General features: G+C 40.0%; 1 protein-coding gene across 2 annotated transcripts; it reads left to right on the plus strand.

Moving 5' to 3' along the window:
* The first annotated feature begins 1,625 nt into the window (after positions 1-1,625).
* AKIRIN1 (akirin 1) lies at positions 1,626-12,334 on the plus strand. 2 transcript variants are annotated; one of them, XM_036876568.2, is made up of 5 exons: positions 1,626-2,014; positions 6,092-6,232; positions 8,651-8,785; positions 10,088-10,159; positions 10,832-12,334. In XM_036876568.2, exons 1-5 carry the CDS (start codon positions 1,792-1,794, stop codon positions 10,840-10,842), a joined length of 582 nt encoding a protein of 193 aa, XP_036732463.2. In that variant the 5' UTR covers positions 1,626-1,791; the 3' UTR covers positions 10,843-12,334. The 2 variants fall into 2 exon arrangements, with proteins under 2 accessions (XP_036732463.2, XP_057356010.1); XM_057500027.1 differs by lacking the exon at positions 6,092-6,232 and having other exon boundaries at positions 1,627-2,014.
* Positions 12,335-14,364: the final 2,030 nt, after the last annotated feature.

The raw sequence follows: 14,364 nt of genomic DNA on the forward strand, positions 1-14,364 counted from the left end.
ACCACAAGAAAGCAATTTGCTTGGACCACATTAGACAAGTAATTTAAAGATAACCGTTACTAGGTTGCTTTTACATCCTTGTCTTTTATTGGACATAACAAGAAATACCCATATGAATTTTGCTTTTGCATTTGTTATTCAAATCTTGATTACTTTATCATTCATTGGTTCCTAATAAAGTCACAAGAGAACTACCTTTAGAATTTAGTGCTATGGAAAATAATCTCATCTGTCGACTCTGATGGTCTGATTCCTTTCAGATGACAAGATTTATTCAACATGTACTGTTTGTATTTTTCCCTGAGCAGCCAGGAACTCAGAACCAAATTTCAGATTCAGTCACAGTCATGGTTAGCCCCAAGATAATTGTCATCTCCTTTTTCTTTGGCCCTAATGTTCTATTTCTCGTTTTCTAGCCTATTACAAATCTCCTTTACATCCTATGGAAAAGAGATGGGATAAAATTAATTTAACATCTGGTATGCTTAGTCATTTCTGAATTATTTCTATTTCTCAAAGATAATGCAAAAAAACTTGACCTATGTTTGGATCTTTATAAGATTTGGAGAAATTGAGGAGGACCCAGAAAAAAAGCAACTGAAAAGGGACAAAGAATGGGACTGAGATAGTATGCCCATACTCTACTATTGGGGCAAATTGATCTGGCTAATGGCCTATTAGAAGAGAGTATCTGAAATTTGCAACTGTTCTGTAAAATAATAGAGGTATGTTGAAGCAGATAGATTCCAGGAGGCATGATCATTATTTAATGTATATGAATCGTTATAGAAAGGTTTTAACCTTTCTTCGATCACCTATCCCTTTGAACATCTGTTGAAAGCACTGGACCTGCTTCCCAGTTACATAAAAGCACATACAGTTTCTGAAAGCGGAATTCTTCTGTTACCTATTTTATCTTTCCATATTATCAAAAGCACTTTACAGCCAACAATGCTGTGAAGAATTCAGATAGACCTGAGGAAGTACCTGAGCTGGGGATGGCAAGCACACATGGGGTGACTGGCAAATAAGCCATCAGATGAAGTTTCTAACACTTGGATGTTGAGCCAGTGTTGATTTAAGCCCGTGGGTTCTTTTCTGTTTGTTTTATACTGTTTTAAGTAGGAGAGCCCTTTGACGAGTTGACTAAGTAAGATGTGGGTCATCTATTCCCCATACACAGTATTTCATGGGGGTGGTGGACTGCCCTCAGATCTCCGGTTATGTTTAAATGAGGACTTCCCTGGATTCAGGGGAATACTTTCAGGACGTCTCAGGGTTTATTACAGAGACTAGAGCGGCCTACAAAGCAGATTACCAGACCGGGAGAAAACGACCCCCACGCCCTCTAGACCGACCACTCCAAACTCCCCCTCCCCCACGCCAGGGACGCGCAGGTGCGAAAACCTGAGGGGCCACCCCAGCGCGGCTGCTCGGTAAGGGAGGGGAGGAGGGGAAGAGGGGACCCTGGGAGGGACCGAGGCGGGGGTGGGGGCCTTCCCGACGTTGCTTGGCGACCAAGCTCTCCGCCCAGACCGTTCCATTTCCTCAGCAGGGGACGCCGCGGGCTGGGACGTTGCTGACTGACCTCCCAGAGCGGCCCTCTTCCGACTTCTGCCCCTCTGCCGGGCGGTGGCCGGGGCCGTGACGTCACGGGAGGCGGGGCCAGCGGCGCTGCCGGGTGCTGGAGGCGCCATTGGAGCCGGCTTGGCTTGCGAGCTCCGCCGGGGAGCTGGAGGTTGGGCTGCAGTTGCTCCCGCGTATGCTCCAGGTCCCTGGCCCTTGAGCAACATGGCGTGCGGGGCGACGTTGAAGCGGCCCATGGAGTTCGAGGCTGCGCTGCTGAGCCCTGGGTCCCCGAAGCGGCGGCGCTGTGCCCCCCTTCCCGGCCCCACTCCGGGCCTCAGGCCCCCGGACGCCGAGCCGCCGCCGCCGCTGCTCCAGACGCAGACCCCACCGCCGTTTCTGCAGCAGCCCGCCCCGCCCGGCGGCGAGCGGCGCCTCCCAACCCCGGGTAACCTACGCTGCGGGCTTGGCAGGAAGCCAGGCCCAGGCATCTTTTGGGGGGCGGCGATAGGATACGGACGCCAGGCTAATTCACACACAGACCCCTTCTTTTCCCAGAGAAAAGGGAACTGGGGTGCCGCTGGGCCTGGGCGCTTCCGGGGATGGGAGACATCCGGGAGGGGTAGTGGGGCCACTATCGGTTTTCGGTTTTCCTAGAGCTGGAGATCCCAGAGGGGTGGGCAGCGGGAGGAAGATGGGAATGTCCCTGGCCTCTCGGGGCCCTCCCGGGCCGCGAAGCCCCTCCTGCCTCCGCTGCCCGGGCCCGCACAGAGCCGCCCTGAGGATCCAGTGGGCCGTGGAAAATTGGATTCTACTCACGAACCCGGCCTTAAGGATGGGGGTTGGGTCGGGTTCCTGGGAAAGGGGCCCGAGTGTGTGCTGTTTTGCACTAGACTATAGCTTGTAGGGATAGCTGATTTACAGAAGTCTTTGGGCACCAAACGCAGCCGCAGAAGTCTTGGATTCCGATTTCAACCTATTTCTAAGAGACTGGCCGTGTCCTTTTATTGTATGGCTATTGTCTTGTACCATTACGGTTTGATATCGGTAGGTCGTTAGCCAGAATTTTAGAATCCTTAAACACTGAGATTCCGAAATACAACTGTCCGTGTCAGACTTGTCCTTCGATAAGGGATTTCACATTGGCCAAGGAAAAGGAAGAGCTGGTTTGATAAAATTAAAAAACAAAAAAATCTAACCATTGTGCCAGGAGTAGAGGGGGGAAAGTGCATTAGAATTGATGAGCGGTTTTAAAAGGATTCCCGAAAATTGGGGGGTGTGGAGGGATCTCAGAACCGGACTTTGGCAAGTCCGTTCTTTGTGTTTTCCTCTTCCTCGAGTATAAGCAAAACCTTGGAATTGCCTTAACATCGTTCTTTCTTTTCAGTAACCCGTGTTTTTGGGCTTTATTTCCTCCCTTCCCTGCATATCTACAATGCAGATTTCAGCTCACATCCTCACCAAGATTCCCGCAGTTGCCAGCCCCGCTCTCCCAGACACTATATCCTCACCCATGTTCGTTTCTTTATCCTGGCATTCTTAGGATTTACCAACTATAACCATATCTTACCTACTCAATTTTTTAGACATTTTTTTCCTCAAAGTATTCTTTTGCTCCCTTTCCACACGTGGCTGTAATGTATCCTTGCTTTCCATCATGACCTCTTTTATTTGCTAATCCAAATACAGTCATTTTTTAAAGTCTCCCATCCATTACCTGACTAACTAAGCTCAGTAAGTAAATTGCCCAGACCACGTAATGTTGCAAAGCCTTAGGTACTGAATGAATAACGTTTGCAAAAGTTCTTTATAAAGAGGTCTTTAAAAGTAAGGGGCATAAATGTACACTTGAAGTGATGTTTTTTTCTTCCATTGCTCCTGCAAATAGCCAGGATGGTCATACAATCTTTCTGGATCTCTCTTCTGCAAAATAAAATTAGTATTTGTCTTGTCTATCTTCATGGCTTTTATGTAAATGTTTTATTTCTTCCAGTACTATCCTCTAGCTAGTTGTGGTAGTTCACATGATAGGAAATGCTTAATAAATTAGTACTGAACTTGAAGTGTCAATATGGCAAGTGGTATAGTAGAGTCACTTTTTATCTTAAAATTGAATTTTTGCGTACTACATGCAAACTACCTTCTTGGTCATTTATGTCAAACTTGTTTATGTTAAATATTTAAAATACTCATTTATAAACATTGATCAGTGCTTACTGGAATGCGATTTGACATGAAAGAAACAGTATGAATGATTAATTAGTTGATGCTTTGGCTTAAGTGGAAGATGCCTTCTGGATTAAAAAGGAGGAATGGGGAGGAAATACTAGTTATACAAATAAAGAATAAAGGTAACAAGTAAATTTAAAAATCAGTATTTTATAACCTAGTTATCTCAAGGATTGTAAAGTTCTCAAACTGTTTTTACTTCACTTAAAAAAAAGGATACAGTACTTTTTGTGGAAAGGGCCTGTAAAATTAAGTTATTGTTAAAATGAGCTGGGTGGATACCAGGCATAGAAGGAGGTTGCTAACCTTGGGGAGGTATTTATAAACATGGAATGAGTCTAGATGCAAAACAATTAATTGATCGTGACTGAAGGGTTGGGGAGTAACTTTCAGATTGAGGTGGCATTTTAGCTGGGTCTTCAGTAATGTTGGAGGTAGTGAGACAGCCCCATTTCAAACAAAAGGCAGCTGCTTGAGCAAAGGCCAGAAAACCGTAAATTAAGGAAAGGATTGTTTAGTGCAACTAGGTTGTGATGGAACTGGAAAAAATAACTTAGGGCCAAGTAATAGAAACCATGGAATGCTATGTTTAATAGTTTGAATTTTGATCTATAGCATCTAGGCACCATTGTTGAAGTTCGAGGATGGGCTTAGTCTGATTTAACCTGGAAGCACAACCTCAAATAATGCAGGCAAGGATTAAAATAAAAGGCAAATATTAAAATTACTGAAAAAAGAAATGTGCATTTTTCTTTTTTAAAAAATGCCCTTTCCAGAGAAGACAAGTAGTGATTTTACAGCATCTTATTACGCTGATGGACAGTGACTGTGAAGGGGTATGTGGGGGGGGACTTGGTGAAGGGGGGAGCCTAGTAAACATAATGTTCTTCATGTAATTGTAGGTTAATGATACCAAAAAAAAAAAAAATGCCCTTTCCCCTTTTATGAGGCCTTATTGGGAAGAAAATCACTTATACTTTTTTTTCCTCCTGTGCGTACCATGTTTAGATTCTTGGACTTACTAGTCCTCAAAGTGTTGTATCTCCATTTTGTCCACTTTGCCATGCAGAAGGCAGTTAGAGGTTTACAAAGACCTTCTGTTCTCATGAGCATTGTCCTCATACTTGTCCTTTCTTGTTTCATGTCTTTGCAGTTCCTTACATCCTTGTATTGAGTCTGGCAAGTATGTGCTTGGAGAATAAGACATTTTAAAGATGAAGTGAAGACTTCATAAATTCAGGGATCTTAAAATATGAACTTCATAGCATTCTGAAAGGAAAGCTTTGCTAATCTTACATTGATCCAGTGTTTAGAGTGAGTGAAATGGAGTTCAGCTATGTTTGGAGCTACTTTGAGTTTGTATCAGTTTGTGGGTATTACTAACATTTTAATTTCACAACTTATAAGGTAGGCATTTAACATTTATATTGAACTAGGCTAAAGATCCTGAATGACTTCCCAAGGTCATAGTCACACAGCAAGTAAGAAGCAAAATGGCATTACTAATAATTGTCTCTATTAAAAAAATTTGGTTATAGCCAAGTATACATTGAAATGGGGGTAATAATTTTTCTAGTTTTTGTTTTTGATTAGGTGGCTTTATTATCTGGAAAATGAACACATATTCTACCACAGAAACAAAAAATTTGAAAAGCACATCCTTCCAGATTCTGTGTTGTCTCTGGAAGTATACTTCAAGGTGGATTTGTGTGTCCAGGACTCCCTTTAGTAGCATTAGCAAATTTGGTTTATGATTACCTTGACTCAGAATAGTAATCTGAATCCTACTGAATACTGCCTCTTGTAGGATCAGAAAAATACTTTTCTAAGCCCTGATCATCATTTCCAAGCAAAAATTCTCAGGTCTTGCCCCCTGCCCCATCAAGTCCAGGCTGTGAACATAATGATTTCTGCTGTCTCTTCCCCAAAGATTTTGAGTCCTAAGTGGGACAAGAGCTTCATTGTTAGGCCTTGGATGGTAGGAGAATCACCCCTAATACCATAGTTGGTGAAATTTTGCAACTTAAAGTAGGTTAAAAATAGCTCCTTATTAGATGAAGGACATATTTTTTTTAAGTTGTACTAGTTAATCCTACAACAGACAGTGGACCTGGTCTTCACTGTCACAGAAAGCAAGCAAAGAGAACCATCTGGGTGGCTTACGCCAAAATAGCTGCTATTCTCTGTGCTGTTGAAATAGCAAGAAGAGAGACACACTTTGGGGGAATAATGGGAGGGACAAGAAGTTTGAAGAAATGAGAAAAGAGAATGCTCAAGTATGTTTCTTTTTTATTAGAGCAAATTTTTCAGAACATAAAGCAAGAATATAGTCGTTATCAGAGGTGGAGACATTTAGAAGTTGTTCTTAATCAAAGTGAAGCTTGTACTTCAGAAAGTCAGCCTCACTCCTCAGCACTCACAGCACCAAGTTCTCCAGGTAAGCATACAGTTAGTGTGCATAGTCCATTTAAGGGTTGGTACATGGTACTTAAAATGGTGGTTTCCTAATCCAGAATTTATCTAAACTAGTAAATTAGTAAAGTGTATACATTATATTGCTATTTACATATTTAAAACCATAGAGTCATGAAGCTGGAAAAGACTTTTGATAATTTTTTTTATTGAAGTATATTTGATATATAGTCTTATATTGGTTTCAGGTATACAATACAGTTGTTCAACAGTTACCATATTATTAAATGCTTACGTTACTGGTGCAATTACTATCTGTCAACATAGGAAGATGTTACAGAATCATTGCTATGTTCTCCATGCTGTACTTCCATCCCAGAAAAGACCTTTCATTTTATTTGGCTTCCATTCACCCAATACAAGAGTACTCTCTATAATTGCAATGTCTTTAGCCTTTAGTCACATGTCTGTTTAATTGTAAATTAAAATAAAATTTTAACATTAATTGCTCAGATGCAGTAGCCACATGTAGCTATTGTATTAGCACAACTATAGGATATTTCCATCATTTCAGAAAGTTAGTGACACCCCTGCTCTGTGACATTGACAGGTGGTCAGAGAGGATGTGCTCAAAAATAGAACCTCAGAGTTGGAGGGGATCTTCATGATCACATAGTTCAGCCACCAGTCTTGCTTGTTACAATATCACTATAAATAGTCAACAGACCAGTGCTTAAACATCTCCATTGATGGTGAACTCTGTCTCCTTTAACAGTAGAGGACTATTTCCTCACAAAGTGTTATACTTTTTAACAGTTCTAATAGTTAAAAATTATCTTGATTAAAAATTGTCTCATAACAGAACACAGTTTGGTGTTGGCCAGGAGCTAGGGGGAGGAGGGAATGGGAAGAAACTGCTAAGTGGGTAAGGGCGTGTTACTTTGGAGTGGTAGAAATGTTTTGAAACTAGGTTAGAGGTGGTGGTTGTACAGTGTGACAATACCAAATGCCACTGAATTGTTCACTTTAAAATGGTTTATTTTACATTAATTTCACCTCAGTTTTTTAACTCTAATTGCTCTTTTGCACATACATGAATGATAGACCTTTCAATGGTGATAGCTAGCAAGTCTCTCCTTAATTTTCTCTTGAGATTTTAGTAATACAATTTTGAGGTAATAGAATATGTTATGGGTGGAGAAACAATTACAAATAATGACTAGCTAGATGTTTTGGTTAGGTTTCATTTGTAGAGAAAAATTTTTGGTTTAAACAAAAATGGTTTGTTTAAGGGTGTTAAGTGGTTTACAGACTAAGAGGACCAAAGAAACAGGTTCCAGGTTTAGCTCTGAGGAACAACTCAGAACTGGGCTACCAATAGAGCTGCTGCTTTTATCATGATCAGGAATTGGATTTCCATGTTTTCTGGCATTCTGCTAGATATTTTGGTTTCTAACAACAGTTGACCCTTGAACAGTGCAGGGGTTAGAGGTACCAACCCTCTGCACAGTCAAAAAATCTCCCCAAAGTTAAGTTTTGACTCCCCAAAAACTTAATTGTTAATAGCCTGCTGTTGACCTGAAGCCTTACCAATAACAAGTAATTAATACATATTTTGTGTGGTGTGTGCACTTGACGCTAAAGTAAGTTAGAGAAAAAACACTTTTTCGTATTGTTGCAAATCTCCAAAGAAAATTTACAATAAATTTAAAAATCTGCATATAAGTGGCCCCATGTAGTTCAAATCCTTGTTGTTCATGGCCAACTGTACTCTTAGGGACATTTCAATCTTACAGCCTAGATTCAGGAGGGATTAAGGATAAGTTGTGTTGTGTCTGCTTGTATCCATTCATATTTCAGTGACTTGGCTAACAGTCATTTTTATATTGGACTAGTTAGTCCCTTGGTCTTCTAAGCGTTAGACTTCTAACCATTCCATAACAGAATGACCTGTGATTCCAAAACCCTACCCCAGAATTAAATCAGACTGTGTGTCTGTCTTTCTTTGTTGTTTTTGTTAATTCTACAGATAATTCCACCTTGGTTAAATATAGGTATAGATGATCTCCAGAAATCTGGGTAGCTCTCATGCTTGAATATGCTTACCCTAATCCAGACTAGAGGCTTTATGTCTTTAAACTTGCTGTTCTTGTCCTTTACCAAATGATTATTGAGTATGAGCTCAGATTGTTATGGCTGTATGCAGATAAGCTAGCACACCTGGATATGCATTGTTCCTCCTACTTCTCGATTTACCTTCAGCTTTACTTTGCAAAACAAATTGCAAAAACTCAGAGGATTTTGAAAAATAGTTCATGTAAAGTAGTGAAAAAGACTTATTTTCTAAATAATTTCTGTATCCTAGGACTGTTCGCATGAAGTTATTAATTCTGAACTTTAAAACTAGAGCATGTTATATAAACTAGATTTGTCTTTTGGCCAGGTTCCTCCTGGATGAAGAAGGACCAGCCCACCTTTACCCTCCGACAAGTTGGAATAATATGTGAGCGTCTCTTAAAAGACTATGAAGACAAAATTCGGGAGGACTATGAGCTGATCCTCACTAGCAAACTAGCAGGTAGGTTGGTTGAGTAGTGGCTGTGCCATTGTTAATGGGGTTCAGTAAGGATTAACCCGTTAAGTAAATGGTGACTCAGAAAAAGAGTAGGACTTTGTGCAGGAAGGTTCAATGAGCTATACGAACGTACTCCCTAGTGATTCTAAACATTTCATTTATACATTGTATGAAAAAACCTTTTCCTATTTCTGAAACAAAATTAAACCAAAATTCCAAACTTTTCTTTTGAGAATTTTCCATATGAATAAAGGCATCGAGTAGGTTATTTGGGCTAGCTGGCATGTAAACAGGTGGTTAGAATATTGCTAATGTCCCAACAGGTGGTTGGGAGGAGGATAGTCATCATATTTAGACTTACTGGTGGGAATCACTTTGTGGATGTGGGAGGTCAGACATCCTGTGGTTGTAGGAACATTAAAAGCTTGGAAAGGTTAGCTCAGGCTATTGAAGCAAAGGAAGTGATTAGTGATAGCAACAAGTAGAGCCTTTTGTGAAAGGAAGGGATCTAAATCAGGGATAGAAAATAGTACCTGTTCAGTGAAAAAGGACAAGTTGTGATCAGAGAGGTGTTAGGCAACAACTTCTTCTGTAACAATACTGTTTTCCTATTTTGCTGATGCCACGTGGTTCCTCAGAATGTTAATAGGTCTGCTTGAACTGATGGCTTAACAAAAGTCAAATGAGTTTCTTTATAATAGAACTTCTTTGATCCTTTAATATATTAATAATGTGTATGATAAGCTCTAGTGTATCATTCCCCTCTCCTACCCCCACCCCAAAATTACTCAGACCAGTTGGCTCTAAGTCACTGTTCACAGATGTCAGGCTGCCTTTTATCTTTCTCACTTTAGAAGGTACTTCTGTGGAACTGTCTATAGGTAGTATGGAATTTCTTCTAGCTTTCTAGTTATCTCACCTCTTTTTTGTTGTTGTTGTTGAAAGTTATATATAGCAATAATGAATGCAGAAAAGAGCTTCAAGCTTCATATCCTATAGGAGATACCCTAAAATTTGCAGGCTTGTAGGGAGCATATCTGTCTTGGGAAGCCATTAGTAGAGATACAGTTACAGCAAAGGTAAGATTATTAGGAAAATGTTATAGTCAGTGACCAAATCTAGAAGCCAGGGATTTGACTCTGGGATCCAAGAGGAAGTAAATAGGTCTCAGATCTTAGACTGATCATTATGAGGGCCTAAGAGTGGATAATTTAAACTGGAAGCCTAGATGTGATCCTGCACTTGACTCTTAAAAAGCTAGAGGATAGTTTCTGAGGATAGTATATATTATCTTTCCCCTTACAGAACAATATGAATCTTTTGTGAAATTCACACATGATCAGATTATGCGACGATACGGGACAAGGCCAACAAGCTGTAAGTATTGTATTACCAAGTTTTTCTTTTAATTTTCCACATCCAAGAGCAAGATTTTGACACTAAATACCTTGTCTCCTGAGAGCAAAAAGCCCCCTATGAAGTAAAGTAATAGTTAACACTTAAAATATACATACATGCCCAGAACTGTGCCAATTAAGCCCTTGAAAGTCCTCATGAAGTTTGTTTAAGCCACAGTAACCCTATGGCTTGTGGGGCAAGTAGAGGAAATATTAACCCCATTTTACAGTAAGGATAGCACTTAAAAGAGGTTAAATAATTTGTCCTAGCTCATATAGCTAGTCGTTTAGCATAGGTGGGATTGAAACCCTAGGTAGTCTGACTCCAGTGCCAACTTACTACCCTGTCTTTTCCTCCAGAAAGTTAGTTTATGAAAGTTGATTCCATAAGCTAGCTTATCAAGTATAATGGTCAGAATTTCTTAATTCTAAACATCTTGCATCTACCAGTTACTCAAAGCATAAATTATAAATACCTGTATATCTGAAATGAACCCAAGTTTCTTAAATTCTTGAGAATTTAGGACCTTTTAAGTGGCAGTTCATATCATACATGCTCTTTATCATCATACTTAACTATTAATTAATATTTTCAAAGCACAATATATTTTTAGTATTCTTACACTCTTTTGTTTTTATTCCTGATTTATAGATGTGTCCTGAAGCTTTCTTTTGCATATCTGGGTACCAGGTTTGACCTCAAGAGATGGCTGCTGTACACTTTTTGCAACTGGTTTGATATCACATTTCAGCTCCAACTTTGCATCCTGAGAACACTTAAATGTTTCTGCAGGTCCATTTTATACAACTTGAAAGACCTTTAAACTTTCTGGTTGCCACAAGCATATCTTTCTTTTCTGCTCATCCAATAAACAGCTGTGCCCTACTGTGAGATTTTCCAAACAAAAATATCTGGAGCAGCAGTTTAGCAAAATATGCCCTCAGTGGCACTCAACAAATGGAGTTTCCCCAAGCACAGTTCTGTAAGAAGTGTGTGTGAGTGTGTGTGTATATGTGTGTGTATGTTTTAAGTTATTATTTGTATTATGCAAATTTTTTTGATCTTGGGGTATTCTGGCTGTGAATTTGATGCACAACAGTTATGGTTAAAAACATTTGCTTGGTCTACCGAAGATCATTAATGTTTTGTGACCATATAAGTTGTAACAGTGGATCATTTTATGTGTAGGTATTATTGTTAAATACAGGGACTGTTTCCAGGCACAGAATATGAATCATAAGTTAGGATGGATATTATGTGATTATGATGACATAGCAAAGGTCTCTGGTCCTAGGTCTACAAATAATGTGGTGAGGAACTAGGATGAACTGGAGACAGGCCATTTGAAACATGGACTCTGTCTAGCCGTGTTAGAAAAATACTTTGACTCCAAGCCTTAAAATACCCATGTGGAGTCTGTGCTCGCCTCATTCACACAAAGAGCTCCCTGGACACTGAACCTCTAAAAAGAAAGTCTCCCCTGGAGCAGGAGCATCAGGGTTTGCTTGGGAGCATAACAGGTGAGCAGAGGGCTGGGCCAAGCCCTGGCAGCACTGCTACTTAGGAGGAGCCACTTCACCTTTGTATCGGTTATTAAATAGAATTCGGATCCTTGGTCAGGTTCCCGCAAATTCTAAGAGGTGTCCACGATCAAGTGCTTGAGCTTTGTTTTGGCAACCCCCTGCCCAAAGTTGCTTACCGACTGTTCTTCACCTTGTTTCCAAAGCTGAAGAACAGAAAGTGGCCTCTGTTTTGAGGAGGTGGTAATTAAGTATACATTTATTTTTTACTGTGACTTGTTCAGGACCACATTTTACAAAATGCCTTGTTTTCTTTATTATTGTTTCTGGAAAGGAAAGTTATATTAAAATTGTTTTAGTTTGAATATAGAATAGTTTTATTAATTAGGGCTTATTTTGAAAAAATTCTGAGTTGAATTCCAATGTATGCCAATACCTTCCAAAGTAAGGTAATATTCAGAGACAGTTGTTCTGATCAGATGGCTTAGAGAAATTTCTGGAATATTCACAGATTTCTTATTAATGAATGTCTTTGACTTAGATCTAACCAAAAACTGCAACATTATTCTTTGTACATTTTCATTATATAGTGTTAACAAGCTTAGTTGCAAACAAATAAAATACTTAAGCTATTTGTTTACCTTGCCTTCTTAATACTGATAATATTTCTTCAAATAATTTATGTGAGGCTGCTGTAACCATTTCCCCAGTAAAACATTACATTGAAGATTTATAGACTTTTCTTAAAGCCCAGAAGTAATCTTTTAATAATTAAAAGAATTACTTCATATTCGAAGAGCAATTTGTTCCATCTCTTTTTTCCAGGGTAGTCACTTGTTCCTGGAAGAGGAGCATAGCAGTGGCTGTAATGGGAGTGACCTTACAGTGGGATAATCACACCAAAACAAGGGAAGGGCAGCTGTGGGGGCCATCAAAAGTCCTGAAGGATGGACCAGGAATGGGGAACGATGCCTCACTAAAGTCTTCTTGTTACAGAATCAGTGTGATGTGCCCACTCATTGTTGCAAATGTCAACCCCATTCCTACCAAGTGGTTTCTGGCTGGGAAGTAAAGTATGTTACTCTAAGAAAAAATGACAGACACCCACTCAGTGCACCTAGTGTTGTTATTAGGCTGTTCTATTATGATTTGGTTGCCCTTTGGGGCCACTGGATCAGACCACCACCATGGCTGTGTTTGGGGATCTCCTCAAAAGAGACTCGACTATCAGTGTTTTATGCAGAGAAAAGACAGTTCCTAGGACAGAAAATAGAGACCTTTAAGCTAGACCTTAGACTTGCAAAAGGAGTTTTCACCTAGACCTTGATTTCTAGGGCTTGAATTTCGAGGCATTCCCAGTTAGGGAAGTGTCTTTGTCTCGTGGAGGTAGGTCAAGGCCAGGGAATAGTTCAACCTACAGAGACCTATAAGGATGGACTAAAGGATCTGTGGTTTCAGAACAGCCATTCCTAGTGAGCTAGTTTTTTTTTCTCTGAATTCCATTTGTTACCTCTTTCAGTAAAGTCTTACTGGGAATGAAAGGATTAAGTGTCCCTGCCTAGTTCTGAGGAATACAGGGAAAATAAAAGGTTCTGAGGCATTGATAATTATTGAACACTCCCCAAGGAGAAGAACATCAGGGCATAAAAGAATTTGGGCCAACATATGGTGAACCTTCTCTGCCCACCAGGGAGGATTGGTTGGCTAGTCTGGTAGTTAAAAGGAATTACCTTTGGTTGTGTGCAGCCTTAGAGTTTAGTCTGCTCTCCCACTAATTTGCATATGTGAGCCTTGCCAAGCTACTGAACTTTCTGAGTCTTGATTTCCTCATGTGTAAAATGAGGGTTAATTGTATTTATGTCACTGGGTTTTGTTTTCAGATGTGAGATGATAAAGTCCGTGTAAAGAAAGTACTTAGCACAGCAGCCTTGGGACATAGAATATGTACCTGAGAATGAATGGTATGGCAGGTTTCTTTACAGTGATCGTCATCAGATCTGAAGAACAAAACCTTCCTTTTTGTGGGAGCAATTCCCAACTTCACAGTATGAATAGCCTCTTTAACATCAAAATCTCACATTCTCTTATTAGACTTTGTACTTTTAAGTGTTTGACTAAGAAAACAATAAAAGATGAATGACAAATCAGTAATGTCTTTCAGTGAACCTGTATTTTGTTATTTCCTATAGCAGGGGTAGGCAAACTATGGCCTGTATTTGTAAATAAAGTTTTATTGGAATGCTGCTACACCTATTCATTTGCATCTGTGGCTGGTTTCACACTGCATCTCCAGAGATAGACAGTATGGGTCACCGAGCTGAAAATACTCTGGCCCTGTACAGAAAAGTTTGTGGGTCCCTGCCCTACTGATAGACATTTTTGAAAGTTCACAAAGCCAGCTTGGTGCATCATGGATTTGTGGACATGTGCCCTAATTTGTTATTCCTAGGTGAGTTACACCTCAGGTTGAGGTCTGGTGAAAAAATCCTATGCTTACAAACGAAAACACATTGCCAAAGAGAATATCTTATGGAAAAGGTTTTTGAAGAACTTAGAGCAATGATTCTCAGGATGGGGATGTGGAGCATACTTCTGGGGGTTCAGGTGAGGTTTAGAATGGCTTTTAAGCATATTAATTTTGCAATTTTAAAGTTTGACAATTTT

Source organism: Manis pentadactyla, chromosome 4 (assembly GCF_030020395.1).
Source record: "Manis pentadactyla isolate mManPen7 chromosome 4, mManPen7.hap1, whole genome shotgun sequence".
Classification (NCBI taxonomy): Eukaryota; Metazoa; Chordata; class Mammalia; order Pholidota; family Manidae; genus Manis; species Manis pentadactyla.

Excerpts from the sequence above, each read along its gene's own strand:
- AKIRIN1 (XM_036876568.2), top strand. The coding sequence starts at position 1,792 with ATGGCGTGCGGGGCGACGTTGAAGCGGCCCATGGAGTTCGAGGCTGCG. Across the intron at positions 6,233-8,650 it reads CACAGCACCAAGTTCTCCAG|GTTCCTCCTGGATGAAGAAG; the intron begins GTAAGCATACAG and ends TCTTTTGGCCAG. Across the intron at positions 8,786-10,087 it reads CCTCACTAGCAAACTAGCAG|AACAATATGAATCTTTTGTG; the intron begins GTAGGTTGGTTG and ends TTCCCCTTACAG.